The following is a 27,722-nucleotide window of genomic DNA, read 5'->3' as shown; positions in this document are numbered from 1 at the left end:
AGGGCCTGATCCTGGAGACCAGGGATCAATTCCCACATCAGGTTCCCTGCGCGGAGCCTGCTTCTCCCTCTGCCTGTGTCCCTGCCTCTCTCTGTCTCTGTATCTTTTATGAATAAATAAATAAAATCTTTAAAAATAATAAAAATTTTTAAAAATTAAAAAGCTTCTTTTTGAATTAATAAGTAAAACTAGAGCCCTGTTAGAACATCAAGGTGGCAAAACAAAAAGCGACAAAAAATTAAAAAGATGGCTCCATCTTGACTTTCCCTAGTTTACATATACTAATTTTTAAAAAAGACTTTTATTCATGAGAGACAGAGAGAGAGAGAGAGGCGCAGAGACACAGGCAGAGGGAGAAGCAGGCTCCATGCAGGGAGCCTGTTGTGAGACTCAATCCCAGGTCTCCAGAATCACACCCCGGGCTGAAGGCAGGCTCTAAACCACTGAGCCTCCCAGGGATCCCCCATATACTAGTAAAATTTATTTTATTCTTCAAAATTATTTTGACTAGCTGGTGTTCTTTGGAGATGAAGTTGTGTCCATAAAAACTGGAAAATATGTCCAGCTTTTCTTTGAACCTGGCTTCCCCTCATGACACTGCTTCCTCCTGACTTTATCCTTTCACAGATCCTTTCAGCTCATATAACTAGCTTATACCAGATGAAATGAGCTTCGAAATGCAATCCCCAGGGCCAGCTGCAATGAATACTCCACACTGGAACCACCTATTATTTTCACACTGATGGATACAAAGTTTTCCTCTTGTAGGAGAATGTGCCTGTCATTTTTCAATGATCATAATAAGGCTCAACAAAAGGGATTATCATTTTTATTATTTTATATTCCTTTAAAAGAAGTAAAACATTAAAAGACCAAAAACTGTTAAGTGAAAATGACTTGTTAGGGATTTTCAAACTGTTATCAAATAAATATTTGACAATAAAGATTTCTAGAAATGAAAATAATCTGTTAAGGATAAATAACCATTGATGGAGAAAAAAAGCTAAACAGGAGGAGAAAAAAGGTGATGCTAAAACAAAACATTCCAAGGCTTATAGCCAACATGCTAACGTCATCTACAGAGTAGTTTTATATTTATTCTATTTGACCAGGTCTCTTGGGTCCTTTCTCTGGATAAATTTCTTTAACTAGTAAAGTGATTATAAATGAAAACAAGGCCACTAAAGTGACTACTATCTTAAGGGCCTTGAACCAATTGGGATAATGTGGCAAGAGAAAAAGTTCAATGTGTAATGCTATCCCCAAACCTATTATTACTGTGACTATAGCTTCACTGAGTCTTTCAGAAATAAGGAAGGCAAACCATGAGAACACAACAGGAGCTGTACTATTAGCTAAATTGAGGAAGTCTGGTTTGGCTGCACTACCTTCTGGCAGAGCAAAACCCCATCTGATCCCTCCCAAGAAAGATAGGAAACTGGCTCCATAAGCCATCTGAGTGAAAGCTAATAAGGGGATATAGGTCTTTGTCATCACCATGACCACTGGTGGAACAACAAAGGGGATTAGTCCTGCCAGAGTTATGTATAATGCTGGCTTTGGGCTGTCAAGCAGGTAAGTGATGGTGATTGGTGGCTTGGCTGGAAGTACTTCTTGCTTCTTCTTCTTAAAGCTGCATGGGGAAGTATGATAGTACTGTGTCTTCCTCATATACACTGGAAATGATGAGAAAAACCAAGGCCTTGGAAACAAAGGGAAAAAGTTCTGCTGGTGACATGTCTTGAGAGAAAGTGTTTGAATTCTGCTGACTCCTAGTCGTACTGGGAAAGGGTACTTCAGCATCTACAGAAAAAACAAAATCAGTAGATAAAAAGATTTTTGAATAACCACAATGTCTTAGTTAATCCCAAATTGAAACAATTTAAAAACAAACCATCTACCCTCTATTACTACATCAAACTTTACAGAAAGGTTGGACTACAGGGTGCTGTTAATGCTAGCTAAGGCTAGCAAACAGCTATACAACATGCAAATAGAAACCTAGTGATGTGTTTAGCCTACCACTAATCTTATCCCATAAGAGGAATATCTGAAAGGAGAACAGGTGGGATCCCTGGGTGGTGCAGCGGTTTGGCGCCTGCCTTTGGCCCAGGGCGCGATCCTGGAGACCCGGGATCGAATCCCACGTCAGGCTCCCGGTGCATGGAGCCTGCTTCTCCCTCTGCCTGTGTCTCTGCCTCTCTCTCTCTCTGTGACTATCATAAATAAATAAAAAATTAAAAAAAAAAAAATGAAAGGAGAACAGGTAAAGACTCTATCTTTATTACATGACATTTTTAAAAAAGATTTATTTATTTATTCATGAGAGACACAGGCAGAGGGAGAAGCAGGCTCCTCTCAGGGAGCCTGATGCGGGACTTGATCCTCCATCTGGGGATCATGACCTCAGCCGAAGGCAGGCGCCCAACCGCTCAGCCACCCAGGCGTCCCTAGTACTTGGCATTTTAAACTGCCTCTGCTATTTATAACCTGCAAAAGAAGCAGCATTAATTACTGTGGGAATGCTATTTTATATAGAGAAAGCAGTCTACTTTCCAACTTAGCTTTAGAGACACTGCATACTTTCCATAGCTCCATTCGTTTCTACTTGTCTTTGCCTAGAATTCTAACCTATTACTTTGCCCCCCCTTTTTTTATTTTCTTTTTTTTCTTTTCTCTCTTCCTTTCCTTTCCTTTCCTTTCCCTTCCCCCTTCCCTTTCCTTTCCTTTCTTTCTTTCTTTCAGACAGAGAGCATTGGGTGGGGGCAAAGGGGGAAAGAGAGAATCTCAAGCAGGCTCCATGCCCAGTGTGGAAGTAAGGAGATCAAGACCTGAATTGAGGGATGCCTGGGTGGCTCAGCGGTTGAGCATCTGCCTTTGGCTCAGGGCGTGATCCCAGGTCCGGGGATCAAGTCCCACATTAAGGCTCCCTTCAAGGAGCCTGCTTTTCCCTCTGTCTGTGTCTCTGCTTCTCTGTGTGTCTCTCATGAATAAATAAAATCTAAAAAAAAAAAAAAAAAAAAAAAATCAATAAGCAGATGCTTAACTGACTCTATTTTTAAAGTGCAATCCTAAATCTATTGTTGATATTCCCTATTCTCCTTCCCTGCTTTATGTTCTCCAGAGGACTTGCCACTTGCAATATTAAATATTTTACTTATTTTTTACTCACCCTTTCCCCTATTACATAAACATATAAAGATAAGGATTTTGTCTTTTTTTTCACTGCTATTGCCCCAGTGAATCAATGCCAGCAAATATTTGCTGGATAAACCAACCTTTGAAGATGCTTGAGGAAACTTCTGGATGAAATGAAGCATACTGGGTACTACTGAAAGTCTTGCTCAGGAAGATGCCAGGCAGTTCTGATTAATGCATTTTTACATCTAGGTGGAGGAGCTGAATCAGAAGCATGTTGCAATAAAACAAGATGTTACTTACTTTTCATTTTATGCATAATTTTTTTGTAAGTAGGAACTAAAGAATTTTTTCCATATAACACACTTTCCTTTGAAAATAATCATTAAAAAAAAGAAAATAATCATTAATGTTTTGCAGAAATCACTAATACATTAAGTAAACAGATCCTTTTCTTTTCATAACCATTTATCTTTTGCTGTTTGGTGTAACAGGAAAAGTAATGCATAGAGACAGAAGAAGATCTGTATTTTACATTTATAATTCCCCAGCTGTGTTACCTTATGTAAATTGCTTCCTTGAAGCACTGTTTTCTTACCTTTATTTTATATTTATTATTTATGATAGTCACAGAGAGACAGAGAGAAGCAGAGACATAGGCAGAGGGAGAAACAGGCTCCATGCACCGGGAGCCTGATGTGGGATTCGATCCCGGGTCTCCAGGATCGCGCCCTGGGCCAAAGGCAAGCGCCAAACCACTGCGCCACCCAGGGATCCCTGTTTTCTTACCTTTAAAACTGAAGGTTATAGCTTCTCTTGTTCTCTTGTTTTACCCTATCTGTGGGGCTTAGACTCAAAATAATGAATAATAGCAATTAATACAATTGTATTGAACCAAGTTCAATTGTATGAACCAAGTACTGTAACTATGTGTTTTAGATACATCAACTTATTTAAGATTTTATTTTTAAGTAATACACCCAATGTAGGGCTTGAACTCACAACCCCCACACTGAGTCACTGAGCCAGCCAGGCACTCTGCATTAACTCATTTATTTATTTTTAAAGATTTTATTTATTTATTCATGACAGACACAGAGAAAGAGAGAAAGGCAGAGACACAGGCAGACGGAGAAGCAGGCTCCATGCACGGAGCCTGATGTGGGACTCGATCCGGGGTCTCCAGGATCACGCCCTGGGTTGAAGGTGGCGCCAAACCACTGGGCCATCTGGGCTGCCCTATTAACTCACTTAATACAACCACCTCATCCATTTGGTGCTGAGAGACACTATAGCCTGTTAGGTTAGAGTGAAGATTTTGGAGTCAAACAATTTGTGTTGGCATCCTGGCTCCAACACTTATTAGGTATGTAATTCTGGAAAAGTTATTTAGCTTTGTCATGTTGCAGTTTACTCATTTTTGAAATGAAGAACTAAAATAACTACATAGGGTCGTTGTAAAATTAAATGAATATATGTAAAGAGCTGCAAACTGTCCCTGACACAAAGTAAGCGCTCAAAAAATATTAGCTATATTCCCCGTACACAAGAGGAAATGGTTAAGAACTCTAACCTAAGCCTTCAGTAAGTGGTTGAGAATATGGATCCAGATGTGTTTTACACGAGTTTCATTCTTAACCAGGAGAATGAGGTGTCTAAAAGACACAGAACCCATATTTGCTACCTAATTAAACACTTTATTGAACTGATTTCTAGGTCACAGCTTTTAGGGCCAGGTAGAGAAATCCTGTATTCCACCAATGCTTTCATTCTATAACATAAAGACGCAGGGAGGTAAGTTATGCTGGGCCTCTGAGGAGATCTTAGATGGCACTTACACCCACCTCCTGACCTCCAAACACATCTGCAGGGCCTACACACTCACTGTACGCTGATTGTTCACTGTAAGTTGATTTTGGTCAAAATCACCTGCATAAGGGCTTTCCAGACCACTCCCCTTAAAAATCTCAAAGCGCTCTTCTCATCGGGGACTCCCTGTGTACTGAGACCATGTGCTTTTCATCTACTGGGTGTTCAATGGAAGAGTGATAGCCTATAGCCCGGGGACGGAAACTGGTGAGATAATTAAGGGCAAAGACCCAAGGGTTAATCCGCTCAATTTAGGTGAAAACGCCCGATGCTGCCACTGCCCGAGGAAATAGTTGCTAACTGCAAGCCTCAGAGCCGACTTTAGAGAAAAAGGCGCGCGGTAAGAACGCAAAGATCCCCGGGACGCTTTGTCCGACAGTGCCCGTGGCTTTGATTTACTGTCAACCCTTGGTCCCAGCCCCACCTCCACTCCCCAATTTGCACTCTGTGCCAGCAGCTCTGCTGTATATAGAAGTATACTTGCCTGTGTCGAACCCGGAGATGGAAAACAGCCGCAAGAACAGCCAGAAACTCACGAAAACGTATTTCCGGCGGGTGGGGTTTGACAGTGCCCGCTCACTTCCTGAGAACAAGAAAAAGAGTCCGGGTGGGGACCTAACCAGAGCTGACTGGTTCCCATTCCGGGCTTTCCATCTTGGGTCATTCTTTTACATCTTAATTCTGGGGATCCCTGGGTGGTCAGTGGTTTGGCGCCTGCCTTCGGCCCAGGGCGTGATCCTGGGGTCCCGGGATCGAGTCCCGCGTCGGGCTCCCTGCATGGAGCCTGCTTCTCCCCCTGCTTGTGTCTCTGCCTCTCTGTGTCTCTCATGAATAAATAAAATCTTTAAAAAAAAAAAAATTCTGGAAGCCGGCTTTTGAACTCTGTAGGGTACCTCGATGGCCCTTGCCTCTCTCTTCCAGGTTTCCCAGCCAGCAGAACCTGGCCCTTAAGAGTTCGGGAAGGTAGAGCACAACTACTGAAACAATCTCAAGAATGATGGTGTTTTAGGAAGGTTGGAGAGATTTGGAGTCTAGGGCAGGTGTGACTTGGCCAAATTGCTTGCCATCACTGAAACCCATAACAGGGTTTCAAGGATCGATGGGGGCACATCTTACTCCGAATTAGGCTCCTGAACTACTCAGAAAAACAAAAACTGTTTTTACTTCCATTCTCTTTGCTTGGACCTGGAAACTCCATTAAGTAAAATAAAGAGCACAAAGGGTAGGGTTTTCGCTTCCGTGGTAGGTGTAGTGATCACAATCTTGGGCTTAGGGTTGATCTGAAAAGTCAACTATTCCTTCCGTCACCCTCTGCTTTTACTTATTTGTCGGCTCTGTGACCTCGGACGGAGTGGTCTTCTATTTGCTAAGTCAATCAGAGAAGAGAGCACCAGGCAATCTGAGCGTCCTTCTGAAAACAGCCGAAAGGCCCAGGCTGGCCACGGCCAGTTCCTCCCACTCCTCCGGATCCTAGGTCACCAGCTTCCGGGCTGCCGGCGGTCACTAGGCTCAGCGTTCCGTGCGGGATGGGCCCACCGCGAATTCTTCGGAGTAAGCGCTAGGCTTTCACTTTTATTTCCTTCTCCGTCTGCCAGGGCAGCGCCGCCCCTTCTCGTAGTGCGACACCCAATGAGACTTTGGGTCAGGGAAACAGCTTCTCCGCCCCGGCAGAGGAGCAGGCTCCAGACACAAACCCGCCCTGCGCCGGGCCCGGGGCGCGAAGCCAGCCGTCGGGCGGAACTACCACTCCCAGCGGGTAGCGCGTGCGCCCCGGACGCGCAGGCCCCACGAGCACCGCCGCGCATCCCGCTGGGGGCTGGAGTCTTCCAGGACGCGCGCACGTGAAGGAAGGAAGGAGCAGAAGGTGGGAAGGGTCGGCACACACACGATCCTACGAAACCGGTTTGCTAGTACTTGTACGGGTAGTTTGGGGACGCGAGCATGCCCAGAAGTGGGGTACGCGAGGCTGAAGGGGCGGGGAAAGCGGTACACACATACATACCCACCCACTCATTCACTCGCATCCAGGCCCTCGTGCTGGGCCGGGGAATGAGGAGGGGTTCCAAACTCGGCGGGTCACCCCCGCGGGGCGCGAGGGAGAGCCCAGCATTCAGGTCCGCAGAGGGGTAGGGGCCGCCGCGCACTGCCCCGAGCCGCGGCGGGGGGGGGGACCGCGCGGGGAATAACTGCCGTTCACGCCGCGGAACGTTGGCGGCGTGGGGCGCGGGCAGGGTCACCCGAGCGGCGCTCCTGCGCTTGCGCTCCTGTGGGCGGTGCGAGCGGGTGGGCGTGTGTGAGGCGGGGCCGGAGGGGGGAGGGCCGGGCCGGTCGTCGCTCCTCCCCGCCTCTGCCCCTCAGCGCCGTGTGGGCCGGGCAGCCATTTTGGGAAGAGCTTTGTTATGGTTGTGGGCTCTCCACCTCTGCGGGATCAGGAAGCTGGGGACGCGCCCTCAGACGCCGTGTCTGGCCCCTAGCTGCAGCCCCGCTGCTGCCGGGTGAGTGGGGGTTCCAGACGACGGAGCGGTCGGGGATCCTGAGTCGTTCCGCCGCGGGGCCCCGCCCGGTGCCCAACGGGCCAGCTGCTGGAACTAGTTGAAGGAGGCTCTCACACAGGTGGTTGGTGCAGGTCGGCCCGGGGCGGGGAGAGCGGCCGAGGGCCCGCGGTGCTGCGGTTCGCTCGGGCCGCCCTCCGCGCGCGGAGCTCTGCGGTCGAGGTCGCGGCGGCTTTGCCCGTGCGCTCCTACTTCAACTTTGGTCTCCGGGTCGGAACGCTCACCTGCGGCTCCCTGGCTCCTCTCCAGGCGTTCCGGCTTGTTGGTGTTTTTGAGGGGCTTGCTTTTACGGGTTCCTTTTTCCTTCCCAAATTAGAGCCAGGGGCTTTTGTTTTCCAACGAAGGAAAACCTAAGGAGTAAGAAAATTGTGTAAGTCCGCTGTGGGGCATCTGAGGGGAAAAGGAGCTTTGACCACCAGCCTTTTAGGTCCTTCTTGGGGGCGAGGTGTTTTCTTTGATTTTGATTAAGTCGGTTTCCAGTACCTACGGATTACTTCCCTCCCCCCGAAAAACCAGTCGATCTTGAAGAGTTTTAGCTAGATTTTTTTTTTTCCTGTTTTAAATCTACCTCTCTCCACCCCCCGTGAAATTCAAAAGAAAGGCTGAATCTAAAATGGCTGTAGCTTGGGGAAGTGCCCTAAGCTTCGGTAACTTAAATACGTTACCATGTCTTAAATTGTTGGCTGTTTGTCCTACGAGGACAGCAACTGAATCTTTGGATGTTTTGATCTTCTTGCAATTGCTGTCTTGTCTTGAAGAGACCTTGCTAGGTGAAAACAAAGGTGAGGCTAAATAAGTTTGCTTACTCGAAAAGTTTACGTAAGAGTGGGTGCGGTTGTGTGTGTGTGTGTGTGTGTGGTTGCTTATAGTTTTGAAATTGTGCTACGATGGTAATTTTATCAGCCAACTTTGTGCTCTGAGGTTGGTTTGTCATATTTGTCGAAATACTTGCTCTTAACTTTGATACTTCTTGCTTACCAGGAAAAAAAAAAAAAAACAGCTAATGGTGGTTCATGTTTTAGTTTAGTAACAGAAGTCACACGTTTCTATGTGAATCCCATCAAAAAGTAAAGTGATTGGTAGTCTTCTAAAGACTTAGATTTCTAATTTGGCGGACTTTTGGCCTTTTCTGTGTAATACTTGAAAGGGAATCACGGTACTCTTAAGTTTGGGATATTTGTTGCAATGGTGAGACAAGTGAAAACGAACTTTAGATGTGGAGCTCCTGATTGTTGTGCTCTTTCAAACAAAAGGCTGTCTTTTTTGTTTGCCCCCCCCCTTTTAAACTATTAGATCCAGAAATTTAACTTAAAACACAAAGGCATAGAATGGAAACCAAGAACAGATAACTTCAGGGTTTGGAAAGGTGCTTCAGTTTCAGGTTGCAATCTTTGTAAAAGGTAAAAATAATAAAATGCTAATTGTGAATGAGAACTTGGTAATTAATAGTAAAATAAGCTGTCATCTTCCCTAGGGAGTCAGTTTCACTTTACATTCTTTCAACACAAAAGTTTATTTTTATCAGTTCCCCTGGAATTTTTTTTTCTTAAATAATTTTCATGATTTTATAAGAGAAACATTTGAAGTACTTTATAGAAATAACAAGTCCGTTGCTTTCTGTTTTGCCAGTTTGCCTACTGAACAACTAAAACTTGGGTACTCAAAATGGTTTGTACATGTTGATATAAGTATTTTTTCAGTTGATTCTGGATAGTTTCAGAGTTCTTGAAATGGGAGGTTGATGTTAGGAAGCCTTTTTATTTTGTATAAATGCAATTCACCAGTTTTCTTACTAGTGGCTGTTTAAAAGCTTGGCTGAGGGAGGGCACATGCAACCATTTTAATAAGTTTGTAATGATAAGAAATCTGAAGCACATTTCTGCTTAATTCATTAATCCATTTTAAAATTCTCAGTTAAAGATATAATACACAATTATGAATCATTCTTCAGGAGATTGCATATCTTTGTTTTATGGTTAAATTGTATGTACTTACTAACCGTGATAACTAATGTGCAAGGACCTAAGCAATCTGTTTCTAAGTCATTGTGCTTAACCATTATGGGTGCTGTCTTTAATGATTAAAATAAGACTGTTGGAAAAGGTGGGAGATACAACAGTTCTATTTTATTTTATTGTATTGTATTTTTTTTTAATTTTTTAATTTATTTATATTTATGATAGTCACAGACAGAGAGAGAGAGGCAGAGACACAGGCAGAGGGAGAAGCAGGCTCCATGCACCAGGAGCCCGATGTGGGATTCGATCCCGGGTCTGCAGGATCGTGCTCTGGGCCAAAGGCAGGCGCCAAACCGTTGCGCCACCCAGGGATCCCTGTATTGTATTGTATTGTATTGTATTGTATGTATGTATGTATGTATGTATGTATGTATGTACAACAGTTTTAAAGGATCCCAACTAAAAAAGTACTTCATGGAAAAGGTAAATTTTATGGTGGGCTATTTAGGGTTTTTCAAATAGATGGGAGGAAAAATCTAGGTGGCACATAGATATCATGTTACCTCACATACGACTGTAGTTGTCTTTGTCTGGAGTTTAATATTTGGTATGCTGAGACCTAGAGTCCAAGTCATTTCTAAATCAGACTCTGATTTTTATTTCCCATTGAAGTCTCCCCAAAACAAAACTGGCTACATTCAAACTTGAAAAGTAGTTCCTCAAGAATAACTGAACTTTCATCCATTGGTAATCTTAACTAAGGAGGTAAAATATTGCTGTTACATAAATTGAATTTTTATAGGTGATTTCAGATAAATGGTAAATATTTCAAAAAGTCAATTATTTTCCTTTATTAAAGCAACAATTAGCCCCTCTCCCCCATTTCAAGAAATGCTACAGGCTCTACTGTGGAGCCAGTTTTGGGTGCTAAGGATGAGAAATACCTAAATGACCATGAAACATTTTGCCACCGAAGAATTTAGTAGATTAACATAAGTGGAAAATGTTACAGAATGACAACATAGAAAGCTGTCTTTCTTAAAGGGGTTGGCTTTTAACGTACTCATTATGTTTACCTTCTTTTTCTTTTTGCTAGTACTTGTACGGGTACAGTGATAAAACTGCTTTGCCTTATGTTAATCAGACGTCAGGCCAGAGAATCACCAGCATGAACAAAATTTTAGTACACTTTTCTGAACAATAGGTCTATTTGTGTGGAATACATTTTGTTTTCAGAAAAATCAAATTCATTTAAGTTTGGCTGTACTTCAGATTTCAGACTCTTGTTTCTTCTGACTGTAAGTTTAAATTTCATTATATAAAAAATTCTTTTCTGAATTATTGCTCTTTGAAGTATGTTGAAAAGTTGTTTGGGGGGCTCTTTGGCTAGTTAATTAAAAGGCAGAGCCATTCCAATGTTCCTGCTATATGTTTATGAATTATTAGCTCTACTTTTTAATTAGTCTTATGAGGTCCGATGGGAAGGATAGTTTATTGTGGGCTTCATAAAGCTGGAGGCTGTAATAGAGGCCAATGTATATAATCTCATTCCTCAAAATTCTTTTTAAAAATAGATACTAACCCTTCAACAGGTGAGTGTACAGAGGCTCCAAGAAGTTAAGTAATTTACCTAACATGAGAGGTCAGAATTCAGGCACCTTTCTCTCATTCTAAAGCTCAGTTTGCACCACATCATGTAGAGAGCTGTTATTTTAATTAAGGACCTCAACTATATAGCCTGGATTTGAATCTCTGCTTTGCCACTTAGAACTTTGTGAGTGGGAGAGAGTTTAAAGTGAAATTTCTGTGCCTGTTTCTTCCTCTGTTAAATGGGGGATAATAGTAATTTAGAGGGTTATTGGGGCAAATATTTGTAGAGCTCTTAAAGCAATGCACTTCATAATTGTTAATAAACTGTATAAAATTGTCTTTAATGAATGTCCTTTTACCAATCAAATGAAATTTATTGACATCTGAGCAGATTACTGCATGTGGAGGTTATTTTTTTTCTTTCTTTCTTAGGTATTTTTCTGTTGTTTTTTCTAGTTTATTTGAATCAGAATCTAGTTCCCATATACCATGACTGACATTATTTCAAACCTCTTAATTTGTATGTTTCTTCTGGGTTTTTTTCCCTTGTATATTGTTGAAGAAACCAGGTTATTTATCCTGCGTAGTTGCCACATTTGAGATTTTCCTGAATTCCTATAAGCTGGTAGTTGGGTATTGACTCTTATATTGAGATTTGTTGGGGGAAGGAGAGAAGACAGCTTCATAGGTGATTATGTGCATTTGGAGTTTTTTCTGGTTCAGTAGGTCTCATATGTATCATTTTCTTACTCAATTGAGCAGCATAGAGGAATTAGAGGAGTTATTTATCTTCCTTTGATATGCATATAAAATGGAGGGTTTGGTTTGCCAACCCACTATTTACTTTAACAGGAAGTTTTTTTTCCTGTCCTTTTTTTTCTTCATAGTATGTATTTTTGTATATAAAATTGAGTTGAGTGTGCTGGGTTTGCAATGGTCTTGTTTTCTAGTTTTGGTTACTAGTGAGTAGTTTTCTCAGCCTATTTGGTTTGAAATTTTTTCTTCTCAAAACTGTTCTTCCCCAGGGTACCTAGGTTGCGCAGTCAATTAGGCAATCAGACTCTTGGTTTCGGTTTAGGTCATGATCTCTGGGTCGTGAGCTCAAGCCTTGAGTTGGGCTTTGTACTCTGCAAGGAGTCTACTTAAAACTCTCTCCACCTCTGCACTTTCCTTCACGAATTAATAAATCTAAAAAAAAAAAAAAATCCAACAACAACCACTTTTCCCCCTATTGCTTTTGCCCCCTTCTGAACCCCCTTAAGCATTTTATTCCGATACCTCTTGAACATGGACTGTATGTAGGCCAGGCACTTCTCCCCTTACACCCCCCAGGGAAAACATCCAGGTATGTGCTTTTTTTTTTTTTTTTTTTTTTTTTTAAGATTTCAGGGATCCCTGGGTGGCGCAGCGGTTTGGCGCCTGCCTTTGGCCCAGGGCGCGATCCTGGAGACCCGGGATCGAGTCCCATGTCGGGCTCCCGGTGCATGGAGCCTGCTTCTCCCTCTGCCTGTGTCTCTGCCTCTCTCTCTCTCTCCCTCTCTGTGACTATCATAAATAAATAAAAAATCAAAAAAATTATTAAAAAAAATAAGATTTCATGTATTTATTCATGAGAGACAGAGAGAGGCAGAGTTGTAGGCAAAGGAAGAAGCAGCCTCCCTGTGAGGAGCCTGGTGTAGAACTTGATCCCAGGACCCTGGGATCAGACCCTGAGTCAAAGGCGGATGATCAACCACTGAACCACTCAGGCATCCCATTCCAGGCGTATTCTTAACACTACTTATAGTCACCCTTTAATCATCAACTTTCCAACAGTCTCCACACTATTAAGATTTGAAGCAAAAAGAGATGGAATGACTTGCCCAGTTACACAGCTAGAACCAGCTAGATCCAGTCTGCCCTTCTAGCTTAAATGTTTGGATTGAAAGCAAAGTTTATTCTTGAGAAGAAATTTTTAGAAATGCTTGTAAAGTAAAATGAACTTGAAGTAAAAATATATGTTTGGTGATACAGTATTTACTATTACACCTCTCAATTAAAGAAAGGATGTAGGGACGCCTGGGTGGCTCAGCGGTTGAGCGTCTGCCTTGGGCTCAGGGCGTGATCCCGGGGTTCCGGGATCGAGTCCCACATCGGGCTCCCTGCATGGAGCATGCTTTTCCCTCTGCCTATGTTTCTGCCTCTCTCTCTCTCTCTCTCTCTCTCTCGAATAAATAAATAAAATCCTAAAAAAAAAAAGATGTATAGTTTTTAGATGTGACAGTCTATTCTCTAATAGGGAATTTGAGTCCTTCAGGGTCAGCATAGCTGCAGATATTTGATAAAAGTTATCACTACTTAGTGGCTTGTTTGTAGCGTAGTTGATATAGTCACTTTGGAGAAAATACTGTAAAAGCATTTTTGCTGGTTCTTAAACCTTAGAGTTTCAGATACTTGCATAAATCTAATGCACGTAGTTATTTGAATCTTACAGCCAGAATTTAATGTGTCAGATTGCATTAGATAATGTATTTCTGTACCATACCATTCTTACTTGGAAATTTTGTAGTTTCATTAAATTCCATTTCTATCAGTGGGATAGTGAGTGTTTAATTATGGTTACAGGAAATGTTCGTAAATGTTGAATGACACAATATTGGAAAGATTGTCTGGAAAGTAAATTTTACTCTTGAAAATTTTTGCATTTTGTGAAATTACTTTCAGGAAATGTTTTTTTGGAACAATGAAGTAGAAGGCACAATGATTAAAGTTTATTACTGATGCGAAGACTGGCAAGATTCCTGTTTTGGACATTCTAATTGGGTTTTTAAGTGACTTTCGTTATTTCTTTTGACTGTTTACTATTTTAACCCCCTTCATATATTGGCTTTTTGTGAATCTTAGTGGGAGAGGAAGCTGGAAAGGCTGTGTGTATGTTACTTGATGTGTACACACATATAGGTGCCTTACACTTTCTGTCCTTAACACCTGACAGTTGTGACCCAAGTTGTGCAAGTCACAGACACTTGAGTGGGGACTGGAATCTGAAGTGAGAGATGCAGAGAAGCAAGGACAGTTTAGAATCCATTTTATTGGCTGGTGGCAGTGCTAGCAGGGCAGTTTCCTAAGCAACTCTTCCTGTGGTGTGACCTTGGTTGATGATTTTTGACTGTGCGTGTTTGCAAAGTCAAGGAGGCTCTCATTCATTCTCTGAACTTTCAATATATTTCTGATAAATTCCTTTTCTGTTTAGTCTACCTAAGTATAGTTTTTTTTTTTTTTTTAACCAAAGACCTTGATTTATAAAATTGGCTAATATAATTTGTTCCTCGTAGAAGATTTTGTTTGTGATTCCCTCTGTTTAGGGTAGTCTCCTCATTTATGAAGTGAAAAACTTGTATGTCTTTTTTAAAGACAATCTTAGACAAGAATTTTCCTTTTTATCCACTCCCAATTTTTTAAAGCAGTTGTGCTCAACCTTTTAAAATTTAGCTGGAGTAAGGCTTGTGCACCATTAGTTTATTAAAGCTCCCTGTGCGATTTTCTGTCTTTTAAAGATTCTTTTATTATTATAAAAGCAGTATTATGCTGGATAGAATACTAGGAAATGTACATATGCGGGACACCTGGGTGGCTCAGTAATTGAGCACCTGCCTTTGGTTTAGTACGATCCAGGGTCAATCCCACATCAGGCTCCCTGCAGGGAGCCAGCTTCTTCCTCTGCCTATGTCTCTGCCTCTCTCTGTGTGTCTCATGAATATATAAATAAAATCTTAAAAAAAAAAAGATATACATATGCAAAAATAAAAACATTCTCCTCATCCAGAAATCGCTACTGTAACTTTTGGTGCACTTTTCCATATCTTTCTTTAAGCACGTATATGTAAGTTTTTATTTTTATTTTACTAAAACAAGATTAATTTGCAACTTGCTTTTTTTGTTGGTGATACCCTTTCTTCAATGTGAATAAATGTTCATTTTTTCTAACATCCAGGTGCTATTTAAATTCCCCCAGGGGGACTATGGTGGTTCAGTGGGTTAAGCATCTTGGTTTCAGCTCAGGTTGTGTCTCATGGATCATGGAATCGCTTGGAGCTCAGCAGGGAGTCTGCATGAACATTCTCTTCCTCTGCCCCTCGTCCCCTGCCTTCAAATAAATAAATAGATCTTTATATTTTTTTTAAGATTTTATTTATTTATTCATAGGGACACAGAGAGAGAGAGAGGCAAAGACACAGGTAGAGGGAGAAGCAGGCTCCATGCAGAGAGCCTGACGTGGGACTCGATCCAGGGTCTCCAGGATCACGCCCTGGGCTGCAAGGCGGCGCTAAACGACTGCGCCACCAGGGCTGCCCAAATAAATAGATCTTTAAAAACATAGATAAATAAGTTTCTCCAGCTGATCTAAAATAGAATCATAAGCTAGCTATTCAGTACTAGTGTCTGATCCAAGATCTTGTTACATGTAACACTTTTGTTTCCTTATCTCTTTAATCTAGCATGGTCCTTATTTTTTTAGTAACACTGAGTTTGAGAGACTGTCATGAGAATGATTTTGTACAGTTGCATTCTGTGTTGTCACTTATTTTGTTCCTTTAATTCTTGTGTTTTTCTCTAAAGTGTACATCTAAAAACTTGATAGGTTTACTTCAAAACATTTTTAGCCAGGATACATCATAGCTATATCATTCCGCATCATATTCATAAACACATAATACCTGTTGACCTACTTTCATAATGCTAAGATTGATCCTTGGATTAAGGTAATAGTAGTCTCTGATCCATATATTAAACAATGAATCTTCTCTCCTTGCAACAAGAAATTAATTTGCATGGTGTTACTTTCAACTAAAAGTTCCCAATCCCTTACCAATCATTGTCCTAATTTTTTTTTTTTAAAGATTTTATTTATTTAATCATGAGAGACACACACAGAGAGAGAGGCAGAGACACAGGCAGAGGGAGAAGCAGGCTCCATGCAGGGAGCCCGACGTGGGACTTGATCCCGGGTCTCCAGGTTCACGCCCTGGGCTGAAGGTGGCACTTAAACTGCTGAGCCACTCGGGCTGCCCCGTCCTAATTTTTTAAAGACAGCTTTATTGATATATAATTTACATAATATAAAATTTCTACGTTTTCAATGTACAATTCAGTATTCTTTTTGTATGTTCAGAGTTGTACAACCACTGCCACTGTCTAATTTTAGAACATTTTCATTGCCCCAAAAAGAAACCCCATAACCATTAGCAGTCACCTCCCTGGCCCTAAGGCAACCATTAATCTTTCTGTCTTTATGGATTTGCCTGTTCTGGACTTTTCATATAAATAGAATGATACGGTATGTCATCTTTTATATGTCATCTTTTATGTCCGACTTTCCTCACTTAGCATAATGTGTTTAAGGTTCATCTACATTGTACTGTGTATCAGTATTTCTTTTCTTTTCTTTCTTTCTTTTTTTTTTTTTTAAATGTATCCTATACCTTGTTTTTTATCCAGTCATCAGTTGATGGGCATTTGAATTGTTGCTTCTCTGTGGCTATTTATTCAAATCCTGAGTTTAAGACCTGAGCCACAATCAAGAGTCAGATGCTTAACTGACTGAGCCACCCAGCCGCCCCATCCACTTTTTAAATTGGATTGTCTTTTTATTGTTGAGTTGTAAGAATTTTTTATTTTAGTGATGCTTTATCGACATGAGATTATATTTGTTTCATGTATAACATGATTAGATATCTATAAATGTTGTGAAATGATCACAGTAAGTCTAATATCTGCACTATGCTTCACTACAAATTTTTATTAGAACTTTTAAGATCCTCTCAGCAACTTTCAAATATGCAATACAGTATAATTATAGTCACCATGTTGTATGTAATATCTCCATGACTGAAATTTATTTTATGGCTGGAAGTTTCTACTTTTTGACCCCCTTGATGTTTTTTGTAGATTCCACATATATAAGAGAGTATCTGTATTTTGGTATTTGTCTTTTTCTGTCTGACTTCTTTTACTTAGCATAATGCCTTTGAGGTCCATTTATGTTGTCACAAATGGAAAGATTTATTTTTATTTCTTTTGTTTTTATTTTTTTAAGATTTTATTTATTCATGAGAGGCAGAGAGAGAGAGAGAGACAGGCAGAGACACAGACCAAGGGAGAAGCAGGCTCCATCATGTAGGGAGCCTGACGTGAGACTCTATCCTGGGTCCCCAGGATCAGGCCCTGGGCCAAAGGTAGCACTAAACCGCTGAGCCACCCGGGCTGCCCATAGATTTCTTTTTTTTAATGGCTAAATAATATTCTGTGTGTGGTGAGGGTGACACTTTTTCTTTTTTTTTTTTAAGATTTATTTATTTATTTTAGAGAGAGGGAGAGTAAGCAGTGAGGAGGGGAAAGGGAGAAATAAACTTAAGCTGAGTGTGGAGCTGATGCAGGGCTCCATCTCACAACCCTGAGCTGAAACTAAGAGTCGGTCACTTAACCACATGTGCCACTTAGGCTTCCGTCTTTCTCTGTTCATCCGTGGGCAGACAGATGGGTTGTTTTCATATCTTATCTACTATAAATAATGCTGCAGTGTGCATGGGGTGCATTTGTTTTCAAGTTAGCACTCTCTTTCCTTTGGATATATACCTGAAAGTGGAATTACGGGATTATATGGTAGTTCTATTTTTAGTTTTTTGAGGAACCCCCATACTGTTTTCCATAACAAACCAATTTACATCCTCACCAACATTTGTTATTTCTTTTCTTTTTGATAATAGTCACTCACAGGTGTGAGGTGAAATCTCATTGTGATTTAATTTATGTTAAATACAAGTCCCTTATCAGATACATGGTGTGCAGATCTTTTCTCTAAGTTTTTGTGTTGTCTTTTCAGTTTCTTGAGGGGGTCTATATTTTGAAGCACACTTTTTTTAAAAAAAGATTGATTGATTTAAAAGATTTTATTTATTTATTCATAAGAGACACAGGCAGAGGGAGAAGCAGGCTCCATGCAGGGAGCCTGACGTGGGACATGATCTCAGGTCTCCAGGATCACGCCCTGGGCTGAAGGCAGTGCTAAACTGCGGAGCCACCCGGGCTGCCAAGTTTTATTTATTTAAGTAATCTCTACACCCAACATAGGGCTTGAACTCATGACCCTGAGATCAAGAATTGCACACCCTTCTGAGTGATCCACCCAGGCGCCCCTGAAGCACTAACATTTTTAATTTTGATGACATCTAATTGATGATTGCCTAAGCAACGTAGATTGCAAAGATTTACTCCAATGTTTACTTTTAGCTCTTGTATACAGGCCTTTGATCCACTTAAAAAAATTTTAAGCTTTATTTATTTATTTTAGAGAAAACACAAGCAAACTGGGGTAGGGACAGAGTGTGAGAATCCTGAAGCAGACATCGTGCTGAGTGCACGAGCCTGATACAGAACTCAATCCCAGGACTCTGAGATCATGATCTGAGCTGAAACCAAGAGCCGGCTGCTTAACTGTGCCACCTAGGTGCCCCTAAAGTTAATTTTTTAAAAAATATTTTATTTATTTATTCATGAGAGACAGAGAGGCAGAGACACAAGCGGGTTCCATGCAGGGAGCCCGACGTGGGACTTGATCCCAGGTCCCCAGTATCACGCCCCGGTGCTAAACCGCTGAGCCACCCGGGCTGCCCTCCCTAAAATTAATTTTTCTATGTGGTTTAAGATACAGGTCTATATTCTTTCTTTCTTTCTTTCTTTCTTTCTTTCTTTCTTTCTTTCTTTCTTTCTTTCTCTTTCTTTCTTTCTTTCTTTCTTTCTTTCTTTCTTTCTTTCTTTCTTTCTTTCTTTCTTTTGCTGGTGGGCATCTGGTTATCATAGCACCATTTTTTGAAAAGAAAGACCATTTTTCCCCTCATTGATATTTCTTGGCCTCTGTTGAAAATCAGTTGGCCATAGTTATTAAGTTTATTTCTGGACTCTTGGTTCTATTCCATTGATCTCTATGTCTATCCTTATGTGTGTATGCGGAATTGAAGCCCTTTATGTAGTCCTCTCTGGTTGCATAGCCTTCCTTGTGTCTTTCATCCTGTATTTGGTGTTGATAGTTCTCTTGCATTACTAGATAATTTTGCTTTGTAGTATTATATCCCAAAACAATATGTAATATTAAAATTTTATATAGTAGCAGATAGTTCTTAATTTTTACATTTTTCACTTTTTGGTGTTTAGAAAAAAGGCACCAAATGTAGATAATTTAGTTTTTGTCTAATCCTTTAGTGAACATTTTATATTTTTTGTGTTTTGTTAATGTGTGATTAAAATTGGTGGGTCGGGTCACCCTCTCGAGTGGGTGGAGTGACTCAATTGGTTGGGTGTCTGACTCTTGATTTTGGCTCAAGTTGTGATCTTGGGGTTGTGGGATCAAGCCACTCATCCGGCTCCACACTCAGCAAGGAATCTGCTTGCATTTCTCTCCCCCCCCCCCATCCCCACAAAATAAATAAATCTTTTTAAAAAATTGGTGGGTCATAGAAGCTTCACATCTTCAACTTCATATTTTCCAAACTGTTATATGGATTTACACTCCTACCAGCAATATATAAGAATTCTTTGTTCACTTTACATCTTTATCAACACTTAATTGTTTCAGAATTTGTTTTTGCCAGTTTGATAGGTGTGAAATAGTATGTCATAAGTTGACTCAGGTTGGTTTGTTTGTTTTAAAGATTATTTATTTGTTTATTCATAGAGACAGAGAGAGAGAGGCAGAGACACAGGCAGAGGGAGAAGCAGGCACCATACAGAGAGCCTGACGTGGGACTCGATCCCGGGTCTCCAGGATCATGCTCTGGGCTGCAGGCAGCACTAAACCGCTGCGCCACCGGGGCTGTCCATGACTCAGGTTTTAAAAGTATGAATTTGTGATTAATTGAATGTAGTGTTTTATATCACGCTTTGTGATAATTTCAGAGGACTTGCATATCACCTGCCTATCTCTTACGGGCAGGGTAATGTGTTAAATGTCCAGTTAGGGTTATTGACAGATAATTTTGTTGTCATTGAGTTGATACTAGAAATAGATTTTCTGTTGTTTATTGGACCCTAACCCTCTAATAGCATACTTTACGTGTTAATATTAATAACCATGGAATTAAGCATTTTCTAACAGAAATGCCATAAGGAAAAAATATCTTAAAGGTATCCTATATTCCTTTTCTTTTCATTTGAAAGACATGCTCAAATTTCATGTCCTTTAGAAATTTTTAGGAATTTGTCTCCTCTAAAACTAAAATATATGGATTTGGACTCTTTCCTGGGCTGTGAAGTATCAACATGAGGATTAAAGATGAACTAAGCAAAAAAAAAAAAAAAGATGAACTAAGCAATGCACCAGTAACCCTGACATTCTTCCTATTGAGGACTTAAGGAGGAAAAATTCATATGCAGACAGTTAGGAAGCGAGTATAGACAACAGTAGGATTACTAAGTCCTTTAGAGAGAGTGAAAGTGGTAGACCTAACTTTTAGACCTAACTTTTCTTTTCAGATCCTGTGATAGATTTGTTTAAGCAATCTGCACCCAGTGTGGGGCTCAAACTCATGACCCTGAGATCAAGAGCCACATGCTCCAGCAACTGAGCCAGCCAGGTACCCCTCAAATCCTGAGATTTAGAAAGGACATATTAAAGCCAGTGAGTATCTGAAGATACACAGAGGTATAGGCTTGAGCTCTGCAGTTTAAGGAATGTTCAGGGAGAGGTCTTAACAGTAAGATAAAGGAGAATAATTGGTGAAATTGTTGACATCTCTTAAATCAGTTATTTATTTATTTATTTTTTATTTTATTTTTGATAGTCACACACAGAGAGAGAGAGAGAGAGAGGCAGAGACACAGGCAGAGGGAGAAGCAGGCTCCATGCACCGGGAGCCCGACATGGGACTCGATCCTGGGTCTCCAGGATCGCGCCCTGGGCCAAAGGCAGGCGCCAAACGGCTGCGCCACACAGGGATCCCTTAAATCAGTTTTTTAATGGGCACATTAAATAACACAGTTATGTCTGTACTAAGAAATTACCCCATTTGCTGTTAATCCCTACCCAGGTGTGCCCTGTTTGTAGGGGAGATAATTAAGTAAATAGGTAAATGTAATGTACTGTGATAGATGCTTGAGTATGGGTGTGTGTGATAAAATACTTCGTGAAATGGAAATTTACTTAGTCACTCCGAGATGAAAAGTGAAGACTTAAAAATGAGTGAGATAGTGAAGAAATTACAGAGAAACCAAAAAAGTGCTCCATCAAAGCTTTTAAGTAGCTGTTATATTTACAGGGCAAAAGAAAAGTAATCACAGGGTAGGGAGAAGACCAGGATATCTTAATGCAGTGGTTGCCACTCCTGCTACACGCTGACAAAGATTTCACCAGCTCTTTGTAAATAGTATTAGTGTAAGGATGCCACCTTTTTAAAAAAAATTTTTAAGATGAGTTGACCTGGGCACCTGGTGGCTAAGTCAGTTAAGCTTCTGTCTTGGGTTCAGGTTGTGATGTTGAGGTCCTGGGATTGAGCCCCACATCAGGCTCCCTGCTCAGCTGGGAATCTGCTTTTCCCTCTTCCTCTGCCCTCCCCCACCCCCCCATGCGCACACTCTCCCTTGCTCTCTCACTCTCTGAAGTAAATGGATAAAATCTTTTTAAAAAATCCTTTTTCCCAGATTTGTCTTTTACAGCAGTAATGCCTTTTCTTTTATGAAGTGACATTGTTAGAATTACTTTTATGTTTTATTTACAAAATACAATTAGCAACCAATATCAGCATTTAAAACATACTTTGAAATTTTTATAGCTTGCTGCAATCCAAGACTGAAAACTGCTCATCTAATGATGTGATAGAAACCACAAGAGGGCATTTTAAGATGGGATTGGGAGGGCACCAGGGTGGTTAAATTGGTTAAGCATCTGACTCTTGGTTTCAGCTCAGGTCATAATCTCAGGGTCATGAGATCAACCCTGCATCAGGCTCCACACCCAGCATGGAGTCTGCTTTAGATTCTCTCTCTCTCTCTCTCTCTCTCTCTCTCTCTCTCTCTCTCTCCCCCTCTATAGTAGCACCCTCGAAAAGAATGGTCTGCATTTAAAAGTCTATAATTCCTTTGCTTTAGAATGCACCTAAATCAGGCCTTCACCACTACCCTATCCAGCATATCTCCACTTAGATGTCTGATAAGCACCTAAAAGTTAACCTGTTCAAATAATTTATCATTTGTAGAATCTACAAATTGTATTTAATCCCTAAGAGTTATTATCTTACAATATACACAAAAATATTAACAACTTAATATGGTCATGAATGATAGACCTAAATGTGAAACCTGAAAGTATAAAACTTCTGGGGATCCCTGGGTGGCGCAGCGGTTTGGCGCCTGCCTTTGGCCCAGGGCGCGATCCTGGAGACCCGGGATCGAATCCCACGTCGGGCTCCCGGTGCATGGAGCCTGCTTCTCCTTCCGCCTGTGTCTCTGCCTCTCTCTCTCTCTGTGACTATCATAAATAAATAAATAAAAAAAAATTAAAAAAATAAAATAAAATAAAACTTCTGTAATTAACCATAGGAAAAAAAACAAGACTAAATCTTTATGTTGTTGGTTTAGCAATTTTTTTTTTAGTTAAGACATAAGCACAATCTATAAAAGGAAACATTGGTAAATTTAACTTCATAAAAATTAAAATCTTTTATTCCTCAAAAGATATTAACAGGGACACCAGGGTGGCTCAGCAATTGGGCTTCAGCTCAGGGCGTGATCCCGCTTCCCTGGAATGAGTCCTACATGGAGCTCCCTGCATGGGGCCTGCTTCTCCCTCTGCCTCTGTCTCTGCCTTTCTCTGTCTGTCTGTCTGTCTCATGAATAAATAAATAAAATCCTTTTTTTAAAAAAAGATACTGTTAACAAAATGAAAATGAGGGCTACAGATGTGAGGAAATACTTGCCAAACATGTATCTAATAAAAGACTTTTATCTTGAAAAAAAATCTCTATTTAACAAAATGGCTGGATATAATTTATACCAGTAGTAAACAATACTGCCATTTAAAAGAAAAACATAATACAAAAAATATAAAGTAGGAATTAATCTTTTTAAAAAGATATGTAAGATCTTTATGGAGGAAATTTAAAAATTTTATTTGAAAATATTAAATAAGAAATTGACTATACTCGTGATGTGGAAGATTTATCATAAAGATATCAGTTCTTTCCTATTGATCTAGACTGATTCATTACTTTTTTTTTAAGATTTTTTTTTTTTTAAAGTTTATTTATGATAGTCACACAGAGAGAGAGGCAGAGACACAGGCAGAGGGAGAAGCAGGCTCCATGCACTGGGAGCCCGACGTGGGACTCGATCCCGGGTCTCCAGGATCGCGCCCTGGGCCAAAGGCAGGCACCAAACCACTGCGCCACCCAGAGATCCCTTTTTTTTAGATTTTATTTATTTATTCATGAGAAACAGAGAGAGAGAGAGAGAGAGACAGGCAGAGGGAGAAGCAGGCTCCATGCAGGGAGCCCGACATAGGACTCGATCCTGGGACTCTGGGATCACGCCCTGGGCCGAAGGCAGGCACCAAACTGCCGAGCCACCCAGGGATCCCTAGATTGATTCATTACTATTCTAAGCAGTGTCATAACAGCCTCTCACTCCATGCTTGTTTTAAAATTTACATGAGGGGATCCCTGGGTGGCTCAGTGGTTTGGCGCCTGCCTTTGGCCCGGGGCGCGATCCTGGAGTCCCAAGATTGAGTCCCGCTTTGGGCTCCTGGCATGGAGCCTGCTTATCCCTCTGCCTGTGTCTCTGCCTCTCTCTCTCTCTCTCTTTCTCTGTCTATCCTTAAAAAAAAAAAAAAATCTTTAAAATTTACGTTAAAGAATAGCCAAGACCTTCAATAAGGTATATGTATGGCCTGCTATGTATCAAGGTCTTATAAAGCCATAATAGTTAAGACATGTGGTAGTAGTGTAGGAATAAATAGACCAGTATAACAGAAGCCTGGAAATAGACCCATACATGTATAGAAATAATTTATAATAGAGCTGGCTTTAGAGGTGCCTGGTGGCTCGTCAGTTAAATGTCTGCCTTCGGCTCGGGTCATGATCCCAGAGTCCTGGTATTGAGCCCCATATCAGGCTCTCTGCTGGGTGAGGAACCTTCCTCTCTCGCTCTCGCTCCCTCTGCTTGTTCTCTCTCTGTCAAATAAATAACTAAAATCTTAATTGAAAAGAAAAAAAGTGCTGGCTTTATAAATCCATGGGAAAAAAATGGTTCTGGGACAGTTGGTTATTCTTGGTGAAAAATGAAATTGGACCAAGATCTCATACCAGATACTAATCATTTCTAACTAATTGAAGCCTTTTTTTTTTTAAGTTTTTTTTTTTTTTTTTAATTTTTATTTATTTATGATAGTCACACAGAGAGAGAGAGGCAGAGACACAGGCAGAGGGAGAAGGAGGCTCCATGCACCGGGAGCCCGACGTGGGATTCGATCCCGGGTCTCCAGGATCGTGCCCTGGGCCAAAGGTAGGCGCTAAACTGCTGCGCCACCCAGGGATCCCTTTTTTTTTTTCCTTAAGATTTTATTTTTTTTAGGGACGCCTGGGTGGCTCAATGGTTGGGCGGCTGCCTTCAGCTCAGGTCATCATCCTGGGATCTGGGATCAAGTTCCGCATCAGGCTCTGCGAAGAGTCTGCTTCTCCCTCTTCTGTGTCTCTGCCTCTCTCTCTGTGTCTCTCATGAATAAATAAATCTTTAAAAATATTTATTAATTAGAGAGCCAGAAAGAGAACAGGGGAAGGAGCAGAAAGGGACAAAACCGCCTCCTTACGCGCAGAGCCCGATGCAGGGCTTGATTCCAGGACCCAGAGAACATGACCTGAGTTGGAATCAAGAGTCTGAAGCTTAGCCAGCTAAGCCACCCAGGCATCCCTACTGATGTCTTAAATGTGAAGGTAAAACTACAAAAGTAAGAAGACAACAAAGACAAATGACTACATGAAGTTGGAAAAGATATTTGCAGCATTTACGATCAGAAGATTAGGATCTGTTGTAATTCTCTTACTTCAGATAAGTAAGAGAAAGAACAGCCGAATGAAGAATGCTTAAAGGATAAGAATTGGTATACAGTATAGTGATTCAGCAGTACCATACATCATCACCCTGTGCTCATCACAGGTGCATTCCTTAATCACTCTCAGCTTTTTAATCCATCCCTCCATCACCTTCCCCTCTGGTAACCATCAGTTTAAGATTTTATTTATTCATGAGAGAAGCAGAGGGAGAAGCAGGCTCCCTTTGGGGTGTCCAATGCGGGACTCGATCCTAGGACCCCAGGATCACAACCTGAGCCAAAGGCAGACACTCAACCACTGAGCCACCCAGGTAACCCCACACACACTTTTTAAGATTTATTTATTTGAGAGAACATGCTTGAGTATGAGCAGAGGGAGGGAGAAAGAATCTTAAGCAGACTCTCAGCTGAGTGCAGAGTCTCATGTGGGACTCCATATCACAACCCTGAGATCACGACCTGAGCTGAAACTAAGAGTCAGATGCTCAACCAGCTGAACCACCCAGGCACCTGAGAGTCTTATTGTGTCTCTTTCATTTTCTTTCCTTTACTTATTTTGTTCTTTAAATTCATGTATGAGTGAAATCATAATGGCATTTGTCTTTTTCTGACTGACTTAATTAGCACTATACCCTCTATCTCTATCCCAAGTTGTTGCAAATGGAAATATTTCATTCTTGAGGCATCTGGGTAGCTCAGTCAAGTGGCTGACTTTTGATTTTGGCTTAGGTCATGATCTCAGCATCATGAAATTAATCTCCACACTGGGCATGGGCTTGCTTAAGATTCTCTAGCCCTGTCCCCACTCCAGCCCTCCCTCCCCTGCTCATGCATACTGTTTCAAGGGGAAAAAGGTTTTTTTTAAAGATTTTATTTATTTATTTGAGAGTGCATGAGGAGGAGTGGCAGAGATAGAGGGACAAGCAGACTCCCCACTGAACATATGGAGCCAAACAGGTTTGATCCCACAACCCTAAGATTATGAACTGAGTTGAAGTCAGGATGCTTAACCAACTGAGCCACCCAGGCATCCCAATTTCATTCTTTGTTATGGCTGAATAAATACTCCATTGTATATATACACTACAACTTTTTTTAATTAATTAATTATTTATTCATGATAGAGGCAGAGACACAGGCAGAGGGACAAGCAGGCTCTATGCAGGGAGCCCGACGCGGGACTCCATCCCGGGACTCCAGGATCATGCCCTGGGCCAAAAGCAGGTGCCAAACCGCCGAGCCACCCAGGGATTCCCCACATCTTTTTTATTTATTTTTTATTTATTTTTTTATTTTTAAAAAATTTTTTTATTTATTTATGATAGTCACAGACACAGAGAGAGAGAGAGAGAGAGAGAGGGAGGCAGAGACATAGGCAGAGGCAGAAGCAGGCTCCATGCACTGGGAGCCCGATGTGGGATTCGATCCCGGGTCTCCAGGATCGTGCCCTGGGCCAAAGGCAGGCACTAAACCGCTGCGCCACCCAGGGATCCCCACATCTTTTTTTTTAAAAGCAATCACTACACCCATTGTGAGGCTCAAACTCACAACCCCGAGATCAAGAGTCACATGCTCTACCAACTGAGGCAGCCAGTCACCCCTATACCACATCTTTATCCATTCATCAGTTGATGGACATTTGAGCTACTTCCACATCTTGGCAATTGTAAATAATGCTGCTATAAACATAGGGGTGCATGTATCTCTACAAATTAGTGTTGTTGTATTCTTCAGGTAAATAACTAGTAGTGTGATTGCTGGGTCATAAGGTAGTTTTATTTTTAACTTTGAGGAACTTCCATACTATTTTCCACAGTGGTTGCACCAACTTTGCATTCCTACCAGCAGTACCTGAGGGTTCCTTTTGACCCATATCCTCGCCAGCTTGTTGCTTGTGTTTTGATTTGCATTTCCCCAATGATGAGTGATGTTGAGCATCTTTTCAGGTGTCTGTTGGCCATTTGTATGTCTTCTTTGGAGAATTGTCTGTTCATGTCTTCCCCTTTTTAAATGGGATTTTTTGTTCTTAGTTGAACTTTATAAGTTCTTCATATATTTTGTATGGATATGATTTTTTTTTTTTTTAAGAAGGAAAAGGGATAGAGGGAGAGAATCTCTTTTTTTGAGAGAGAGAGAGGGAGAGTGTGTGCACATGCAGTGGTGGAGGGAAGGGCCACAGAAAGAGGGAGAAAGAGAATCCCAAGCAGGCTCTATGCTCAACATGAGCCCAGTACAGGACTCAATCCCTTGACCCTGAGATCAACCACCCAAGCTGAAACCAAGAATCAGTTGCTCAACTGACTAAGCCACCTAGGCACCCCCAAATGTGATTTCTAAGAATGCTGTATGTGATTTTTTTATGTCAGTGCCACTCACTCCTTTGAATTTTGTTATTTTCCAAGAATCATTTCACAGTCTGTCATCAAAAGTTATTTTTAGTGATCTCTTAGCTAAGAACTAGGTTACATCCTTTTTCAGGTCTGTGGAATATAGGCATACCTTGTTTACTGCACTATACAGATAACTGCATTTTTTTCAAAT

At 41.2% G+C, this 27,722-nt stretch overlaps 3 protein-coding genes across 5 annotated transcripts in view; 2 read left to right on the top strand and 1 right to left on the bottom strand.

Moving 5' to 3' along the window:
• The window catches only part of LOC121481087 (intracisternal A particle-promoted polypeptide), a 48,777-nt gene extending 45,909 nt beyond the window's left edge, over positions 1–2,868 (top strand). Inside the window, exon 10 of the mRNA XM_041738075.1 lies at positions 2,746–2,868. Within this exon, the coding sequence (XP_041594009.1) occupies positions 2,746–2,819 (74 nt within the window). The 3' untranslated portion in view covers positions 2,820–2,868. The remainder of the gene's footprint in view (positions 1–2,745) is intronic.
• TMEM69 (transmembrane protein 69) lies at positions 816–6,394 on the bottom strand. Of its 2 annotated transcripts, none has more exons than XM_041738079.1 (3): positions 5,492–6,394; positions 3,279–3,399; positions 816–1,803 (listed from the first exon to the last, which is right to left on the bottom strand). In XM_041738079.1, exons 2-3 carry the CDS (start codon positions 3,318–3,320, stop codon positions 1,096–1,098), a joined length of 750 nt encoding a protein of 249 aa, XP_041594013.1. In that variant the 5' UTR covers positions 3,321–3,399; positions 5,492–6,394; the 3' UTR covers positions 816–1,095. The 2 variants fall into 2 exon arrangements, with proteins under 2 accessions (XP_041594013.1, XP_041594014.1); XM_041738080.1 differs by lacking the exon at positions 5,492–6,394 and adding an exon at positions 3,928–4,180.
• Positions 6,395–6,736: 342 nt separating this feature from the next.
• The window catches only part of GPBP1L1 (GC-rich promoter binding protein 1 like 1), a 66,316-nt gene continuing 45,330 nt past the window's right edge, over positions 6,737–27,722 (top strand). The window contains exon 1 of one of the 2 annotated variants that reach the window (XM_041738078.1): positions 6,737–6,871. The gene's annotated coding sequence lies outside the window, so the exon portion shown is untranslated. Of the gene's footprint in view, positions 6,872–7,351; positions 7,503–27,722 lie in introns of those variants that run through there. The other variant, XM_041738077.1, reaches the window with a different exon arrangement.

This window comes from Vulpes lagopus, chromosome 23 (assembly GCF_018345385.1).
Source record: "Vulpes lagopus strain Blue_001 chromosome 23, ASM1834538v1, whole genome shotgun sequence".
Classification (NCBI taxonomy): Eukaryota; Metazoa; Chordata; class Mammalia; order Carnivora; family Canidae; genus Vulpes; species Vulpes lagopus.
This window is presented reverse-complemented; position numbering and strand designations above follow the sequence as displayed.

Excerpts from the sequence above, each read along its gene's own strand:
- TMEM69 (XM_041738079.1), bottom strand. The coding sequence starts at position 3,320 with ATGCTTCATTTCATCCAGAAGTTTCCTCAAGCATCTTCAAAG. Across the intron at positions 1,804-3,278 it reads TTCCTCAAGCATCTTCAAAG|ATGCTGAAGTACCCTTTCCC; the intron begins GTTGGTTTATCC and ends TTTTTTCTGTAG.